This window comes from Aotus nancymaae, unplaced genomic scaffold (genome assembly GCF_030222135.1).
Source record: "Aotus nancymaae isolate 86718 unplaced genomic scaffold, 86718_ANA_hifiasm-v0.15.2.pri h1tg000008l, whole genome shotgun sequence".
In the NCBI taxonomy this organism is placed as follows: Eukaryota; Metazoa; Chordata; class Mammalia; order Primates; family Aotidae; genus Aotus; species Aotus nancymaae.
The window spans coordinates 15429367-15447133 of record NW_026988419.1 but is presented as its reverse complement, the minus strand read 5'-3'; the positions used below and the strand labels follow the sequence as shown (position 1 = coordinate 15447133).

Below are 17767 nucleotides of genomic sequence, written 5' to 3'. Positions count from 1 at the left end.
GCATAAGAAAGAAGGGAGGTGGGGAGGAACGTACTCAGAGGGGCTGCGGGGAAGAATGCATTCTCTCCCAAAGTCCTATTTATTTCACATGGCAGCAGGAGTGTTTTTGAGAATCCTGAGCTTTAGACAGTCTAGGAGTCACACATTTGCGGAATATCCAAGTACAAGTCATCTGTCCAACCTCATAATTTCCCAGATACAAATTCAAGGCCAGTTGGTGCCTGCCCTGGGTCATTTGGCTGGTAGTGGTAGAGTCAGGGTCAGGGTCAGGGTCAGGGTCAGGGCTTCACTGTTGGACAACTGAGGCAGATCCCTGTAGGCCGGGGAGGACAGGAAGGACAGTCTGACTTCCTGAGTTTCTCAATAGGTCTTCTTCTGGATTGGGAAACATGCCAACGAGGAGGAGAAGAAGGCTGCAGCAACCACGGTGCAGGAATACCTCAAGACCCATCCCAGCGGGCGTGACCCCGAGACCCCCATCATTGTGGTGAAGCAGGGACATGAGCCCCCCACCTTCACAGGCTGGTTCCTGGCTTGGGATCCCTTCAAGTGGAGTGTGAGTGGCCTCATCCCAGCATGTCCTGCTCTAGCCTTGCCTGGAGAGCAGGCTGATTCCCGAAGGCCTCTCTGTCCCTTTGGGACATGTGACCTGCTGATTTAGAAAGGGGTTAGAGGAGGCTTGGAATACAAAGTAAGGCTGCGTGAAGGCCGTTAAGCTTCCTGGTGAGGGAGAGGGAAGAAGTCTATCAAAAACCAAGGCTAATTATAGTGCCTTGTTTGCATGCTACATTTAGAGTGAAGCTGCTGGATACTATAGGTAAGAAATGTACCGATTACTTCAACACAGTTCAAAATTCAGTTTGTCACTAGCCACATGTGGCAGGCGGCTACTGAGTTGGGCAACACAAGTGAGAATGTTCTCATCATCGCAGCAATACGGCGGACCCTCAGTGCCAGCTGAAACACGTCGGTTCTGAAGAACTGACAAACGTCTTCCTGGTGCTAAATTCTAAGCACAATAGGTCATGTGTGTGGTCCTTCCCTGAGGGATGGTGTGCCAGGATCCCCCGGGGCATTTCTCAAACTGGCCCCACACAGAAGCAGAGGGCAGATCCCCCAAAAGGAACTCCAGCAAAGGTTTTCTGTCGGAAGAAGGCCAAAGTAGAGTGAGGCCTGGCCTGGTGGCTCTGGGTGCACTAAATTGGCATAACAGATGAGTTTAGGGAAACAGAAAGCTTAATTTCCTTACATCTGTGTTTTTGTTTTTTTTTTTAATTTTAAATTCTGCAGTTAGATGGGCTGAAGTTAAGTCTTGAGGATGGATTCAAACAATTCTCAAGGCAGCAAATCGAGATGCCAGGTTTTCTCAGTCCGCTTCAGTTATCACCCTTCCCTCACCTCAAGTGTGTGCTGGCTTCTTTCTCAACCTCATTCATTCATTCACTCATTCGTTCAGCATAAGTGTGCTCCAGGATATGGAGATAGGACTCCGCAGAGAGCCCACGGTCTCTTCACTCCTCTGTGGCAGGGCTCCCTTGTAGGATCTGGGGGGACCCTCCTGCCCACTGCCAGGAGACCTCCATTTCCCGGAGCCTACTTGGCCTAGGCAGGGTTCTCCATACTGCCTGTGGGTGCATGCACTGGCCCAGGCAGATGGGAAGTGATCCTCCCCATCCCCATGTCGGGCTGAGCTGGGACAAATACAGCCTGCCCTGCCCTTTTCTGATCTGGCAGCCCCTCTGGTCCCAACCTCACCATCTAATCTCCTTTTTCAGGGACCCTCCTCCAGACTCAGCCTGAGTATCCTCTTTCCTTTCCTGAAGGCCTCAGACCAGGCTTGTTTCCATTCCTGAAGGAAAATGGCTTCTTATCCATCCCCTCTGCTGCGACCCAGCTCTAATCTGTTATTTACTTTATATGCAGAACACAAAATCCTATGAGGACCTGAAGGTGGAGCTTGGCAACTCTAGAGACTGGAGCCAGATCACTGCTGTGAGTCCGGGGCAGGGTGGCAGGGCCCTGCTGTGGCCAGCTGGTGGTCAGGCCTGTGGGAGCCAAGAACGCTGCAGAGAAGACATCAGTGTCCTGTGCTTTCCCTCCTGTTTCTCCCCACTTCTCCTTCTTCGCCTCTAGTGGTTTTGTTTCCTCAATTTCCTAGTAAAATCCTTTTTTTTTTTTTTTTTTTTTTTTGAGACATAGTTTCACTCTGCCTCCCAGGCTGGAGTGCAGTGGCGTGATCTTGGCTCACTGTAACCTCCAACTCCAGGGTTCAAGTGAGTCTCATGCCTTAACCTCCCAAGTAGCTGGGATTACAGGTGCGTGCTACCACACCTGGCTAATTTTTGTATTTTTAGTAAAGATGGGGTTTCACCATGTTAGCCAGGCTGGTCTTATTCAAGATCAAGTGATCCACCTGCCTTGGCCTCCCAAAGTGCTGGGATTACAGGCATGAGCCACCCCACCCAGCCTGGTTCTCAAGTTTTATCATACATGGAGTCTGGGAGATGGAGGGCAGAGAGTGAGGGGAAGCATATTAAAATACAGATTCCAAGGCCCCGTTCCCAAAGATTCTGGTTTACAGACTTAGGGTTGGCACCTAGGAATCTGCACCTTTTAAATCTTATTTTAAAAAGGTAATTTCATGTAGTCAATGGACTACACGTTAAGAAATAGAAATCACCACCCTTGGGGGTCCCGTCTCGGTAGAATAACTGCAACTCCTTTGGTCTTTCAGTGAGTTAACAGAAATGTATTTAGGCCTGGTGTGGTGGCTCAGACCTGTAATTCCAGCACTTTGGGAGGCAGAGGCAGGTGGATTACTTGAGCCTAGGAGTTTGAGACTAGTCTTGGCAATATGGAGAAACCCTGTCTTTATAAAGAAAACCCAGCCAGGCGTGGTGTGTGCACCTGTGGTCCTAGCTACTCAAGAGACTGAGATAGGAGGTTGGATTGAGCCCGGGAGGCAGAGGTTGCAGTGAACTGAAATTGTGCCACTGCACTCCAGCCTGGGCAACAGAGCCAGACCCCGTCTCAAAAAAACAACCCTCCTCCCCCGCAAAACAACCTGAAGAGAAATGTATTTAGCCTTTAGGCCTTGGATATGGGAATATGAAGTCAAAACCTTTGCTTTGAGATGCTCACAGGCTTATAGAGGGAACAAGACAGAGCTAACTCTGAGGAATGTATCCAAAACTCAAGAACAAGTTCACAAGCACACTGTGGTATAATCAACAGGTGGTGAAACCTGTGGCACTCACGAAACCCTTCTTGTAGACTGACAGTGCACACTTGCATGTATAGATGATAGGTCAAGGTTAAGTGAATTTATGGATGACAGTTTCACAACAGATAAGAGACAGGATCATAAATATCCAGGCTAGATCTCAAACTCTGGAGGAAGCCATGGGGAAGTTAATGAGTCATTAAAGAAAAGACTCATTTTCCACTAATGGACTTTGATCGGAACAGACCACTAAGCTCTATGTTGTGGGTTTTTTTGTTTTTGTTTTTTGAGGAGTCTCGCTCTGCCACCCAGGCTGGAGTGTAGTGGTGCAATCTCGGCTCTCTGCAACTTCCACCTCCCAGGTTCAAATGATTCTCTTGCCTCAGCTAATCCTGAGTAGCTGGGATTACAGGCGCCTGCCACCATGCATAGCTAATTTTTGTATTTTTAGTGAAGATGGGGTTTCACCATGTTGGCCAGGCTGGTCTTGAACTCCTGACCTCAAGTGATCCACCCACCTCGGCTCCCAAAGTGTTGAGATTATAGGTGTGAGCCACTGCGCCTGGCCTATGTTGTATTCTTATGAGTGTGTGTGTGGCAGGGTGGTGTGGGACATGGGAGGCTTCTTGAAGGTGGTGCCCTCGAATCAATGTTGACGAGAGAGAAAGGCAGCCTGGGAGGTAGCTGTGCGCCAGCTAAAGTAACCAATGGTTTCCTTTTCTTTCCTAGGAGATCACAAGCCCCAAAGTGGACGTGTTCAATGCTAACACCAACCTCAGTTCTGGGCCTCTGCCCATCTTCCCCCTGGAGAAGCTAGTGAACAAGCCTGTAGAGGAGCTCCCTGAGGGTGTGGACCCCAGCAGGAAGGAGGTAGGTCAGACTCTCAAAGGAGGACAGACAAGTCCATTTGTTGGACCACCGTAGCTGATGCCCAGATTTGGCCCTGTAGGTGACTAGGTGTTGGGGATGCCCTGGTGAACAAGACAGATGAGATTCTGCCTTCATGCCAGCTTACCTCCCAGGAAGAGACCAGAGAAGCCTGGTTCCACTATGATTTAATTTCAGGGTTAAGTGCCAGAAAGGTGAAGTATAGGAGCTGTGAAGGGTATTACAAACAAAGCTGGGTGTGGTGGCTCATGCCTGTAATCCCAGCACTTTGGGAGGCTGAGGCAGGTGGATCACCTGAGGTCAGGAGTTCAAGACCAGACTGACCAATATGGTGAAACCCCATCTCTAACTAAAAATACAAAAATTAGCCAGGCTTGGTGGTACATGCCTATAATCCCAGCTACTCGGGAGGCTGAGAGACAAGAATTTCTTGAACCCAGGAGGTGGAGGTTGCAGTGAGCCGAAATCATGCCACTGCATTCCACCCTGGGTGACAGAGTAAGACTGTCTCAAAAACAAACACAAAAAAAGTATTGCAAGCAGGAGCCTGATGTAGTCAGATTTCCTTCTGAAAGGTGAATAGGAATTATTGAGGCAATGTAAGTTATTTCTGGACAGGGACATGAAGGGACAGCTAACATGAAGCCCAAAGGCAGGGAATAAACATGGGGGCAAGATTGCAAGATGGCCAGAGTGGCTGCAGTGTGCAGAGCCAGGGAGAGAGGCAGGGCTGACCTGGCCTTCTACCCCAAGTTAAGGATCATATCATGTATCCTGACAGTGAAGGGGAATCACAATGGTTGAAGTAGCAGAGTGACAGATTTACATTTAAAAAAAAATTACTGTCTGGGTGCGGTGGCTCAGGCCTGTAATCCCAGCACTTTGAGAGGCTGAGGTGGGTGGATCACCTGAGGTCAGGAGTTCAAGACCAGCCTGGCCAACATGGTGAAACCGTGTCTCTACTAAAATTATAAAAATAGCTGGGCGTGGTGGCACGTGCTTGTAATCCCAGCTACTTGGGAGGCTGAGGCAGGAGAATCACTTGAACCCAGGAGGTGGAGGTTGCAATGAGCCGAGATCACGCCATTGTACTCCAGCCTGGGTGACAAGAGTAAAACTCCATCTCAAAATTTAAAAAAACATTATAGCTGCTCATTCAACAATAGTCTGGAAGGTGGCAAGAGCAGTCATAGGAACACCAGTTAGGAGAGACAGCATAGCTGCTCTCAGGCCGACAGGTAGGTGGGAACCTAGAATAGGTCATGGTGGAGGAGGTAGAGAGAAACATTTAGGAGGTAATATCAACGATATTTGGTAATTACTGGATAAAGAGTGTGAGAGGGCAGGAAATAGCATCATTCTCCAAGACAGAAAACAGGATCAGGCTGAGCTCAGGGGAAGACAATCATGAGTTTGGTGGTAGCTACGTCCTTTGAGGTTTAGATACATGTTCAGTGGACAGGCAATTCAGACGAACACCAGGGCAGATATATAAATTTAAGACTCATCAGCAAAAAAAAAAAAAAAGGACTCATCAGCACGCGGTCCATCTGGTAACTGTGGTTAGCACAGCAAGAACTCGTTCAAAACACTTCGAGTGTGTGGGGACTGGAGGTTGGGGCTGGACACTTTTTTTTTAATTTTGAGATAGGGTCTTGCTCTGTTGCCCAGGCTGGAATGCAGTCGCAATCATGGCTTACTGCAGCCTCAACTTCCTGGACTCAGTCTCCCAAAGTGTTGGAATTTCAGATGTGAGCCACTGTACCCAGCCTAAGAACATATTTCTTTTTTTTTTTTTTTGAGACGGAGTTTCGCTCTTGTTACCCAGGCTGGAGTGCAATGGCGCGATCTCGGCTCACTGCAACCTCCGCCTCCTGGGTTTAAGCAATTCTCCTGTCTCAGCCTCCCGAGTAGCTGGGACTACAGGTGCGCGCCACCATGCCCAGCTAATTTTTGTATTTTTAGTAGAGACGGAGTTTCACCTTGTTGACCAGGATGGTCTCGATCTCTTGACCTCATGATCCACCCGCCTCGGCCTCCCGAAGTGCTGGGATTATAGGCATGAGCCACCGCGCCCGGCCCTAAGAACACATTTCTAATATTCATTCCCACTTCATGAAGATCCAAAATAGACTGCCAATCTAGCTTAGGGGTATTAGTCAAAAGTAGTCTTACAAATGAATCAAGGGATCTACAGAAGAGAGATACCTAGTGTCTCTCTCAGAAAATGAAAGTCTGCTAAGAGTTTCGGCTCAATATTTGTATAAGTGTTTTGTTCCCAGAGAATTTCAATCCTGCCTTTTACTTTAGAGAGCACATTCCTATGTTCTCTCCTGGACTCTCCCATCTGTGAAGTTGCTAGGAGGGTAGGAGGCATATGTGTCTTCACTGTAACAGTGGGATGATGATCCCAGTACAATGATGAGCTAAGCCCAGCCTTGGTATGTAGTATTCAACAAATGAAAACTGTTATTATTGCCTGTTCTATACCTGAGAAAACTGAGGTCCAGAGAGATGAAGTGACTTACCTAACCTTACGTTAGTTGCAAAGCCAGAGCAAGAACCAGGCCTTCAGAGTCCCACTGTTACCATCATGCTATGCAGCACAAAGGAGGCATTTTTTTTTTTTTTTTTTGAGACAGAGTCTCATTCTGTCACCCAGGCTGGAGTGCAGTGGCACGATCTTGGCTCACTGCAAACTCCACCTCCCTGATTCAAGCAATTCTCCTGTCTCAACCTCCCAAGTAGCCGAGATTACATGCCTGGCTAATTTGTTGTTGTTGTTGTATTTTCAGTAGAGACAAGGTTTCACCAGATTGGTCAGGCTGGTCTTAAACTCCTGACCTCAGTGGTCCACCCGCCTCCACCTCCCAAAGTGCCGGGATTACAGGTGTGAGCCACCGTGACTGGACTGTGGCTGATTTTTCAATCATGGAAGTAGTATATATTCTTGTGGGAAAGCTGAGTTTAATGTCACATGGGGGGTGTAGAAGAGGTTTTCAGACCTTTCTAGCTGCTCCAATCTTGCAAGGTGAACCAGTGACAACAGTGGGGTGGTAGGTCTGGCTGCAGGCAAAGCAAGATGGTAATCTAAGTATTTGCGCACTGATGAGTAAACAACAGGGAGGCGGATGTGGGCATGGGTGTGGCTAGTAATCAGCTGGCAGGACTGCAGGGTTCAAGAACAGGACCAGTGGAAAGATACAAGTCCACTAGGATGGGTAGTCCCTGCTATCTAGCCTGAGGGGTCAGAGTCCAGTAGTCTTGACAAAGCTGAAGAGTCAGCCTGGCTGGACCAGAGAGAGTACAGACCTAGAATATAGCAGCCACAGCTGTGAGGAAACTGGTGAGGGTGCTACACACAGAATTAGGGTATGGCAGCTCTTCCACATCCATTGATGTCCAAATCATTGAAATTTACTCTCTCCTTCCAAAACCAACCACTCACTGAACGTGGTGGCTCATGACTGCAATCCCAGCACTTTCAGAGGCCAAAGCAGGCAGATTGGTTTGCTTGAGCCCAGGAGTTTGAGACCAGCCTGGGAAACAAAGTAAGACACTGTCTCTACAAAAAAATAACAAAAATTAGCTGCGTGTGGTGGCGTGCGTCTGTAGTCCCAGCCACCCGAGAGGCTGAGCTCGGAAGACTGCTTGAGCCCAGGAGACTGGGGCTACAGGTGATCTGTGATTGTGTCATCACACTCCAGCCTGGGTGACAGAACAGGACCCTGTCTCAAAACCCCCCAAAACAAAATGAACCCCCAAACCAAAAACAGGCATTCCACTGCCCTGCCTCGGAGAGTGAGGAAGGCTTCCAGGAACCTTAAGGAGAGAGTGCCCAGGGTGAGAGGCAAATCTAATGACAGGTTAGAGAACTGGAGCATCAGACCCCCCTGAGCTTGAAATCCATCTATAGTTGTTTACAAGGAAGCTGTTCAATTCAGGGCTCTCTGTGGGAGTCAATAAAATATTCCCTAGGTCAACGCCATCTTAGCAGAGCAGTCTAAGTATTAAAGGAAACTCTCAGGTCTCGCCTCTACTGTCTACCTCTTAGTGCTAGGGGGAGCGGAGATGAAGGCTGGGAGATGCTGTTTTATAGCAACGTTTTTTTTTTTTTAAAAAGATAGGGTTTCACCATGATGGCCAGGCTGGTCTTCAACTCCTGACCTCAGGTGATCCACCCACCTCGGCCTCCCAAAGTGCCAGGATTACAGGTGTGAGTCACCTCATTATAGCAACTTTAATGTGGGACTCTTAATTGAATGTGCCTTGAGGGTATTTAACTTGCCTTAAACAGTATCATTGGCTGGGCGCGGTGGCTCACGCCTGTAATGCCAGCACTTTGGGAGGCCGAGGCGGGTGGATCACGAGGTCAAGAGATCGAGACTATCCTGGTCAACATGGTGAAACCCCGTCTCTACTAAAAATACAAAAAAAAAATTAGCTGGGCATGGTAGCGCATGCCTGTAATCCCAGCTACTCAGGAGGCTGAGGCAGGAGAATTGCCTGAAACCAGGAGGCGGAGGTTGCGGTGAGCCAAGATCGCGCCATTGCACTCCAGCCTGGGTAACGAGAGCGAAACTCTGTCTCCAAAAAAAAAAAAAAAAAAAAAACCACAAGAAAACAGTATCATTATCCTATCATCTTAGTGCTGGGAACAAAGGTCATTTCAGTGAATTTCTTCATCTTATGGCTGAAGACCACCAAGGCTTAGAAAGGTAGTGACTCCCAGTTGTGATTTCCAAGCCAAGAGTAAAAAGGTAAAACTGCTATCTAATCTTCTGGATCACTCACAGGATGAGAGAAGCTGGTACAAGTTGTTTATCCAAATATTTTTTTCTGCTCAAATAGCTAGGCAACATTTAGTTTGGAATTTGTCCTTTGGCCTTCCTAGTGTCTTCTCTTGCACTCCTTCCCCCAACCTCAGTTGTACCTTCTGCTGCTACCCTCCCACTCTCTAAGCAAAACCTGCTCCTACAAAATAATCTGACACATTCACAGAATATAAAAAACTGATGAGGTTTAACAAGTTGGTTTTTTTTTAGGCAGAGTCTCACTCTGTTGCCCAGGCTGAAGTACCGTGGTGTGATCTTGGGAGGAGGAGGTTGCAGTGAGCTGAGATTGTGCACCACTGCACTCCAGCCCGGGCAATAGACTGAGACTCTGTCTGAAAAAAAGAAAGAAAGAAACATTCCCCATTTAATAGAGAGGAGAACTAAGGCTTAGAAAGAGTCCTAATTCTTATTTGGGCTAATTTGAACTTGACCCTAATAGAAAAATACTCAAGCTACCACACTGCTATCCTTTTCATTGTTAAAAATTCAGAGATCAGGCTGGGCGTGGTGGCTCATGCCTGTAATCCCAGTACTTTGGGAGGCCAAGGTGGGTGGATCACTTGAGGACAGGAGTTCAAGACCAGCCTGGCCAACATGGTAAAACCCCATCTCTACTAAAAATACAAAAACTAGCTGGGCATGGTGGCGCGTGCGTGTAATCCTAGCTACTTGGTCTCCAGGCTGAGACAGGAGAATCTCTTGAAACTGGGAGGTGGAGGTTGCAGTGAGCTGAGTTTGTGCCACTGCATGCCAGCCTGGGCAACAGAGCAAGACATGGTCTCAAAAAAAAAAAAAATTCAGGATCAAACCTCTGGAATACCAAAATACCAGTTGCCTCCTTTGCATCCCTTTCCTGGCTCTCCTGACATTGTTTGTTTTTATTCTGCATTTATTTGATTATATGACTTATCAGAGCAAACAGGGCCTGGGAGTGAGGGAGGAGGGAAGGATATGTGACTTTTGCCCTCTGGGCCCTCTCCTCTTCTAGGAACACCTGTCCATTGAAGATTTCACTCAGGCTTTCGGGATGACTCCAACTGCCTTCTCTGCTCTGCCTCGATGGAAGCAACAAAACCTCAAGAAAGAAAAAGGACTATTTTGAGAAGAGTGGCTGTGGTTGTAAAGCAGCACCCTACCGTAATTGTGGGGTTTTATCACCGGTATTAGTCCTATACCAATTGAAGTGAAATTTTACAGTTGTGCCTATGAGCACAAACTTCTATGGGCAAATGCCACTTTTGTTTAGTAATTTACCTGTTCCTTCAGAAAGATGATATCCCAAAAGGAGGCTATGGTCCTCATTTGAACTTCTAGGACGGTCACTAGATTGTTTTTATCCTGAGGTGTTCCATCACTTTTAATACTTCTTTTCTAGAGCTTTCTCTTCTTAGAAGAGCAGGGAAACACTCCATGGAACATTAGAGTTCTGAGACACTACCTAGCTTGTCCTCTATCATGACTCATTTTTATCTATGGAAGGTAGGCTGAAGCATTTTGCAGGTTTACAACATCCCCAGAGTAACAGCTTTTCCTTTTCACATGTACTTTCCTTACTGCCTTATTCAGTGGGTAAGTTAGAGGATTGAGGAGAGTTGAATGGGCCACAAGATTGCCCTCTTAGGAGGTTTCACAAATGCCAAACAGTACCCAGTGAGAGCAGCACATCCACTGGGGCTAAGCTTGAGACCTAAAGGCAAGTATGAAATGCAAATACTATTTCACTCCTTCTCTCAACCCTTAATAATAAGGCAAAGGAGCCGGGCGCGGTGGCTCACGCCTGTAATCCCAGCACTTTGGGAGGCCGAGGCAGGTGGATCACAAGGTCAAGAGATCGAGACCGTCCTGGTCAACATGGTGAAACCCCGTCTCTACTAAAAATACAAAAAATTAGCTGGGCATGGTGGTGTGTGCCTGTAATCCCAGCTACTCCGGAGGCTGAGGCAGGAGAATTGCCTGAAACCAGGAGGCGGAGGTTGCGGTGAGCTGAGATCGCGCCATTGCACTCCAGCTTGGGCAACAAGAGCAAAACTCTGTCTCAAAAAAAAAAAAAAAAAAAAGGCAAAGGAAAAGCGTAGTGAAGGTCGATACTAGGTTTACAAACTTACCCAGAAGCCTCTGCAAAGCTTCACAGACTCCTCAGATGAAAATAACAGGAATCAATGGTGACTATGGCCGAACACTAGTTTGCCATTCTGTTACCTTTAAGAAGTAACAGTGCTGCAAGGAATTCCAAGTCAGAAAGCCAACAGAAGATGATTTCCACAACTTTGAACAGGTTGTTGTAAGTATCAGCAAGAATGGGTCCTTTTCAGAAATAACAGTCCAATCAACAGAAGGTTAACAAAGGCTTTAATTTCGTCTCAAAAAAACTCTATGCATAATTTAAAAAGGAAACAAAAACAAGGAAAAACCGTAAAGGATACAGAGGAACAGTTCTGCTAAAACACAGATAAAAGTGCCGCTCCATACAAAACATAAAGAATCAGAATCAAAAGTCACTCTGAACATAAAGAAAAAAAATCACCTCACAAATAATGTGGCCACAGCTGCCAGAAAACCTGGTAGTGGCTCAATTAGGCAAAGTGTAGGAATCTCATTGTTTTTCTCTCTTTAAGTATAAAGAAACAACATTGACAATAGGCCAGAGAAGTTAGGGAGGGAAGGAAAAGCTCAGAGGGAGGGAAACCTGGGGACAAGAGGTGTGCACACCCACATGTGGTCTCACTCTTCACACAGGCCCACTATTTTTGAAACAGACCAGTTTAGTTGACTGCTCTTCTTTGTTCTGGCATCTGACCAGGCAAACCTGTATCCTGGTCCAGACCCTCACCCACTCTATTCTTATGCCAATAGACATACCTATACTTTGAACCTCTGTACTTTTAAGAAAAGTCCAATGTTACAAAATCAAATGCTTACATTCAGACTGGCACACTTTTTAATAAAAACTCTATACACCTCAGACTTATAGCACACATGGAAACAACTTACTAATTGTATATAAGTCTGATACAATGAATGAGACTGCCTCAAGTCTAGTAATCAAAGCATGCCATAAGGTGAATGATTGTGGTGAAACACAGCAAAATAATTGTCACAAAACTCTCAAGGCCTAACAAACTAGAATTTTCCAATAAAATAAAATTTTTCAGATGTTAATAAGACATATCAATAGAGACAAAATTAGAATTTTGAAGTAATGCAATAGAAAGACTTTAGAGGACAGAAGTCTATTTAATTTTTGTATATACTTGTAAGAGTGCATTACTCAGTACAAAGCAAAATGGGGAGGAAAAAGACATCTATCCATTTTATTGGAACACCTTTATGTGCCTTGCATCTGGTGTTGGGTTGTTGATTTTCCCAAAAAATCTCCTATATATACAAAAATCCCCATGTACTTGGAGATCCAGCTCTGTTTCCCCTGTTTAAAACAAAAGACCACCTGGAGGGGGTCAATTAAGTTAAAAAGGTCCCCCTACACTCCCAAAATGGGAGAGTATCCACTGCGGTCATTTCAGAGGGCAAAGAAGGATAATATTTTTATTTGCTTTAATATAACCTCTTTTTAGTAGCTCACAAGTGAGTTTACAAACTACTTTTTTTCTCTTTAGGTGTTTGCAGATAATTTTCATTATACAACTATATCCGTAGCTGTACATGTGTACAGTTAAATAACAGTAACTATACACGATGTGGAAAAATAAGTAAATTCATGGATTATTTCGCTGAGGTTTTAGATTTTAAAGCCTCTGTTTCAGAATTTTACACTTGATCAAGGAGAAAACAAATGTGTGGTCTAACATTTGCTTTCTGTAGTTAACTGACTGATCTGTAAGTACCACTGCATTATGTCTTAAAATGTAAACACATTTACATTTGTTGTATTTGTTATTGAGCCTTTTAAGTTAGGCCCAGAATGAACAGACCACAGCAAGTAAACAAAACTTTTGGAATCAAAGTATTAACAGAAGATCAATTCATGGATTTGCTTATTATATCCTGCTGAGACAAAAAGCATGAGTGTGCACACACATATGATATATCCCTATGAAACAGTCTAATCCTCTCATAGGCCTAAATTATAGTCATGGCTATTAAAGAAATTAACAGCATCCAGCCACGTGCAACTTTCCAACCTTCAGTAATATTAAGGGATTAAAATCAACAAATATGAAATTGTTTATTTTTCCTTTAAAATTCCAACAAAGATCAAAAGATTGTATGTAGAACTAATTGCTATCAAGTTCCAATTCAATGTCATTTAAAGTAATATAACCACACATTTGGTATTTTCAATAGGAAGGTTAATTTAGGTATTGTGCAAACTGCCTGCAATGGAAGCACTCAGTCCTTATCTAACTTGTCCCTTCCTGGCCCCAACATGCTAACTGCCCCATCCTCCAATAATGGGCAAACTGATCACACTGTGCAAAAAAATAATATATTATCTATTTATAATTTTAAAATATATACAGCCAGCTCAAAAAAAACAACAAACCCCATCAACATAGTCCAGCTGAAACCTCCACTGGTAGTCAAAGAAGTAAATTAAAGGAGTAAAAAAAGGAGAAGGGCCACAAGAATGGACAGACATCAAGTAAAATTTGAGTCCCAAGCATGCAAGTACATGAGCAGTGAGAGATAACTCACATACTCCAATAACCTATTTTCAACAACTCCTGCCCAAGACACAAAGATCAAATCAGGTTTCTGAGGTAAGTGGATTTCTAAACCATACACACATGAAAGCTATGAAAGCAATTCATATGAGGCTGCTTCATGAGGCAATCTAGACTTATGGCATATTTCTATTTTTCTCCATGTTTTAATGCAGCCCTTACTTTAAATCTTTCCCAGTAATTTTTAACAGTGCCTCTCAAATGCAAAGACAGGTAAGAGAATTAGTAACTAGCCAAAGAATTTTATCACCACTTCACTCATTTATGAGAAAACCAGTTATTTTCAAGCAAAACCAAACCAAACCAAACCAAAAGAGGCTCCTGGTAGAAATGAAACAAAAATTTAAAGCTAGTTTTAAAAAAATATTTTCCTCTGCTCTAAACACCTCTGGCATTTTCTACCACTCTATCATTTTGGAACATTCATCACAATAATGTATATAGGTAGATGGTAGGAGGCAAAGCATTTATCAGTAGTTAAGCAAAACTGCTGAGGCCATTTATAATTCAAAGAATAAAAATTTAGAATAGATTACTAGGTGAGAATATATCCAAGTTTCAAGAGTAGGGCTGGAGCTCTCTTAAGACAATCTTTCAGAATAGATGTTGCACCTTCTGTGATGGTGGTTTGTGTTTTTTTTTTTTTTTTTGAGATGGAGTCTCACTCTGTCACCCATGCTGGAGTGCAATGGTGCGATAATGGCTCACTGCAACTTCTTCCTCCTGGGTTCAAGCAATTCTCTCATGTGATGGTGGGTTTTTAAATGCTTTTTTCCTTCTGAAAAGCTGATGTGGTTTTGTCCCTAACTCTGGGAACTAAAGAATAATCCCCTTGTTTGTAACAAAAGAAAAAACATGAAAGAAAACAATGAAGGTTTCATTTTGCTATACTTAACTCTGTGAGATTCTAATGATATCTGGGCTTATAAAATTATTTTATGGACGGAATTCCATCCTTAAAATAATTCTTTATATAGTTTCATAAGCTGCTTAACTGAGCTGGTTATGTCAGCTAAGTGACTAGCATAGCACTTAATGTTGCTGCTCTACTTTGCCTCAACTTGAGCACCTAAAAAGTAGATAAATAAATTATGCACCTTTTGTTATTTGTTAGTTCTTGGGATTACCTAAGCCAATCACATGTTAATTGCGACCCTATTTTAAGGGCAAAGCCAGACAGTAAATGGTTAAATGATCGAGGTTTTCCTATAGCTCAAGTACTTAATTTCACACTTGCAATAGGGCTTTTAGCTTCAGTGGTCCAGAATTTTAGTTTACCAGAACAACTCTTCTTATCCTCCTTATGTTTGAGAGACAGAGATGCTAGCATTCTTCCTTATCCCTAAGTATTCCTGCTGGGGAGTCCCAGTTGAAGAAATATTATCTTTCCACCTGTTTAAAGTTTTGGTTGCAATCCATTAGGGTAATGCTGCTCAATGGAAGAATGACAAAAAATAAGAAAGAGTCTATCTTCACCACCATAATAATGATGATATATGATGAACATACTGTGTGAAGAAATTTCCTTAGAGAAAACACAAAGTATACAAGGAATATCAAATGTGGGACTATAACACATTCCAAAGCACCAACAATCCATTCTTGGGACTGCGTGTAAACAGCAAAGACATCACAAATTCATGAAATTCGCAAACAACAATGACAACAATAACAAACAGCTCCTCAAGTCAGGTGACAGCAATGCCCCTCTCTTGCAAAGAGAACAAACTGTCATTAGTGTAACATGAAGAGCTGGCTTTCCAGTGAACCTTACTAATAAGCAAACACATACAAAAGGTTATAGACTTGAGTGAAACTACTCAAGGAACATAAAAGCTAAAAGCCAACTGATAAGCATATCTTTACACATATCTCAGGTGAATGGACTCTTTGACACTTTCATTTCTTCTCCAAACTGCTGTGCTATTAATTTTGAACAGGCATATTCTGGTGGCTCATCCTAACTCTTTAAGGCTCCATTCATCCCGTGTGTGTGTGTGTGTGTGTGTACACATACACAGATATATATATGTTTACAACCTGTGTTCCTAAGACAAAAGGAAGTGCCACTCTTATAGGAGAAAAAGGATAATCAGCTACAGATGTGAGACCAAAGTTTCCATAAAATAGCATGGAGCATTCTTCGTAACTCCAATTTTTGTCTTTTGGTTTGGCCCTGAGCTGTTTGTTGCTCCCGCATCAAGTAGAATTCCAAATTCTCCTTCAGCAGAGGAAAGGTGAGGTGGGCAGCAGGAAGAAAAATACGCAGTGCACACTGCCAACCCAGAAGTTTGTTCCTCACAAGGCCTGACGGGTAGTCTTCCCCACTTCCATGCTAAGTGTCTGAGAGTTCTTTTCTGTTTCCAGCAGCTCATCAAAGATCTCCCTTAAAATAAAATAAGCAAAAAAAAACCCCAGGAAATTTAATAAGCAGAACCAAAGAATAAACAGGAGAAAAAGTAAAATAAAATTGATACAGATAAAGCCTTTATATTCCACTTCATGCCTGTATTTTATTAAATAAGCAGCTTACTCATTTGATCTTAACCCTTTGAATGCTCATTTTTGAGAACAGAGGGTAACTGACAACAGTTGGCTTTAATGAACATGCTATGTAATTCCCATCCATATAAATCAGATTTTCTAGCTGATAAAACTGGATGACTGAAAAGACTTATGATAGGACATCTTCTATCATAAAACAAACTGTCTTACCTTCCATACCTAGATACTACTGTGTAATGAGCAATTAAGGCTGACTTATGAAAGAAAATATTCTAGACTTTCAAGGAAATATCAAGAGATGGACCCTAACCAAAGATAACAAAACCCAAAAATTGTCAACCGTCAACTGATGGGAAGATGTTATCCTCAAAGGAAAAAAAAAAGGGTTCAGGTGATTTTTAACTCATTATTTCAAATCTGACAAAGTTTCTTACTTGTGCATATAAAAGAAGATGTAACCACTCCGATCTCGATCACTCTGCACAGCAGCCTCTTGGATTTTTGATACCTCCAGGTCATTGTAAGTAAACCACGCTTGCTTCTTAATGTCATACACATCACTAATGTAATGACCTGAAACAAATAACATCTTAAAATCGAGGTTTTTAAAAACACACTGAATTTATTTTTTATTTTTTTTGAGAACTAGTCTCACTCTGTTGCCCAGGCTGGAGTGCAGTGGCACAATTTGGCTGACTGCAACCTCCGCCTCCCAGATTCAAGTGATTCTCCTGCCTCAGCCTCCCGAGTAGCTGCGATTACGGGCACATGCCACCATGCCTGGCTAATTTTTTTTTGTATTTTTAGTAGAGATGGGGTTTCACCATGTTAGCCAGGATGGTCTTGATCTCTTTGATCTTGTGATTCGCCCACCTCGGCCTCCCAAAGTGCTAGGATTACAGGGGTGAGCAACCGCACCCGGCCTAAAAACACACTGAATTTATCTCAGGTATAGGAAGTTTGAGAAAGAGAAAAAAAGCTACCGTATCCATCTTATCCTCAACATTGTGTCCAAAACCCACTGAGAAAACACATACAGGCCAGGAACAGTGGCTCACTCCTGTAATCCCAGCACTTTGGGAGGCCAAGGCAGGAGGACTGCTTGAGGCCAGGAATTTGAGACCAGCCTGGACAACAAAGCAAGAACCTATTCATACAAAAAATATTTAAAAATTAGCCAGGTGTGGTGGCATCCACCTGTAGTCTCAGCTACTCAGCATGCTGAGGTAGGAGGATCTCTTGAGCTCCTGAGCCCAGCAGTTCAATGCTGCAATGAGCTAACAATGGTGCCACTGCACTCTAGCCTGGTGACAGAGTGAGACCCTGTCTCTTGAAAAAAAAAAAAAAAAAAAAGAAAAAAATATATGTAAGTACACAGAGAATTAAGGAAGCATATACTACACTGGGACACTGTTTTTGATAAATGTATTGTGCTCAGAGGAATTTAGGTCACTTATGAATAGAGAAATCAAATCAGTTACAACTATTGACACAATTCACATTGAGTGTGATCAAAGTAGATTTCAAAGATTTTCTTGAAAAACTTGTACTTCAGGGGCTGGGTGCAGTGGCTCACATCTATTATCCTGGCACTTTGGGAGGCTGAGGTAGGTGGATCTCTTGATCACAGAAGT

At 43.7% G+C, this 17767-nt stretch overlaps 2 protein-coding genes across 7 annotated transcripts in view; one reads left to right on the top strand and one right to left on the bottom strand.

Annotated features, from left to right (window-relative positions):
• Positions 1-16119, top strand: part of VIL1 (villin 1) — a 36940-nt gene extending 20821 nt beyond the window's left edge. For all 3 annotated transcript variants that reach the window (XM_012446066.3, XM_012446067.3, XM_064372998.1), the window contains 4 exons: positions 368-556; positions 1924-1992; positions 3953-4093; positions 9935-16119. In XM_012446066.3, the coding sequence (XP_012301489.1) occupies positions 368-556; positions 1924-1992; positions 3953-4093; positions 9935-10048 (513 nt within the window). In that variant the 3' untranslated portion in view covers positions 10049-16119. The remainder of the gene's footprint in view (positions 1-367; positions 557-1923; positions 1993-3952; positions 4094-9934) is intronic.
• USP37 (ubiquitin specific peptidase 37) overlaps positions 11279-17767 on the bottom strand; it is a 105223-nt gene continuing 98734 nt past the window's right edge. For 3 of the 4 annotated variants that reach the window (XM_064372990.1, XM_064372994.1, XM_064372991.1), the window contains 2 exons: positions 16568-16706; positions 11279-16014 (listed from right to left, as the gene is read on the bottom strand). In XM_064372990.1, coding sequence (XP_064229060.1) covers positions 15927-16014; positions 16568-16706 — 227 coding nt within the window. In that variant the 3' untranslated portion in view covers positions 11279-15926. Of the gene's footprint in view, positions 16015-16567; positions 16707-17767 lie in introns of those variants that run through there. The other variant, XM_064372995.1, reaches the window with a different exon arrangement.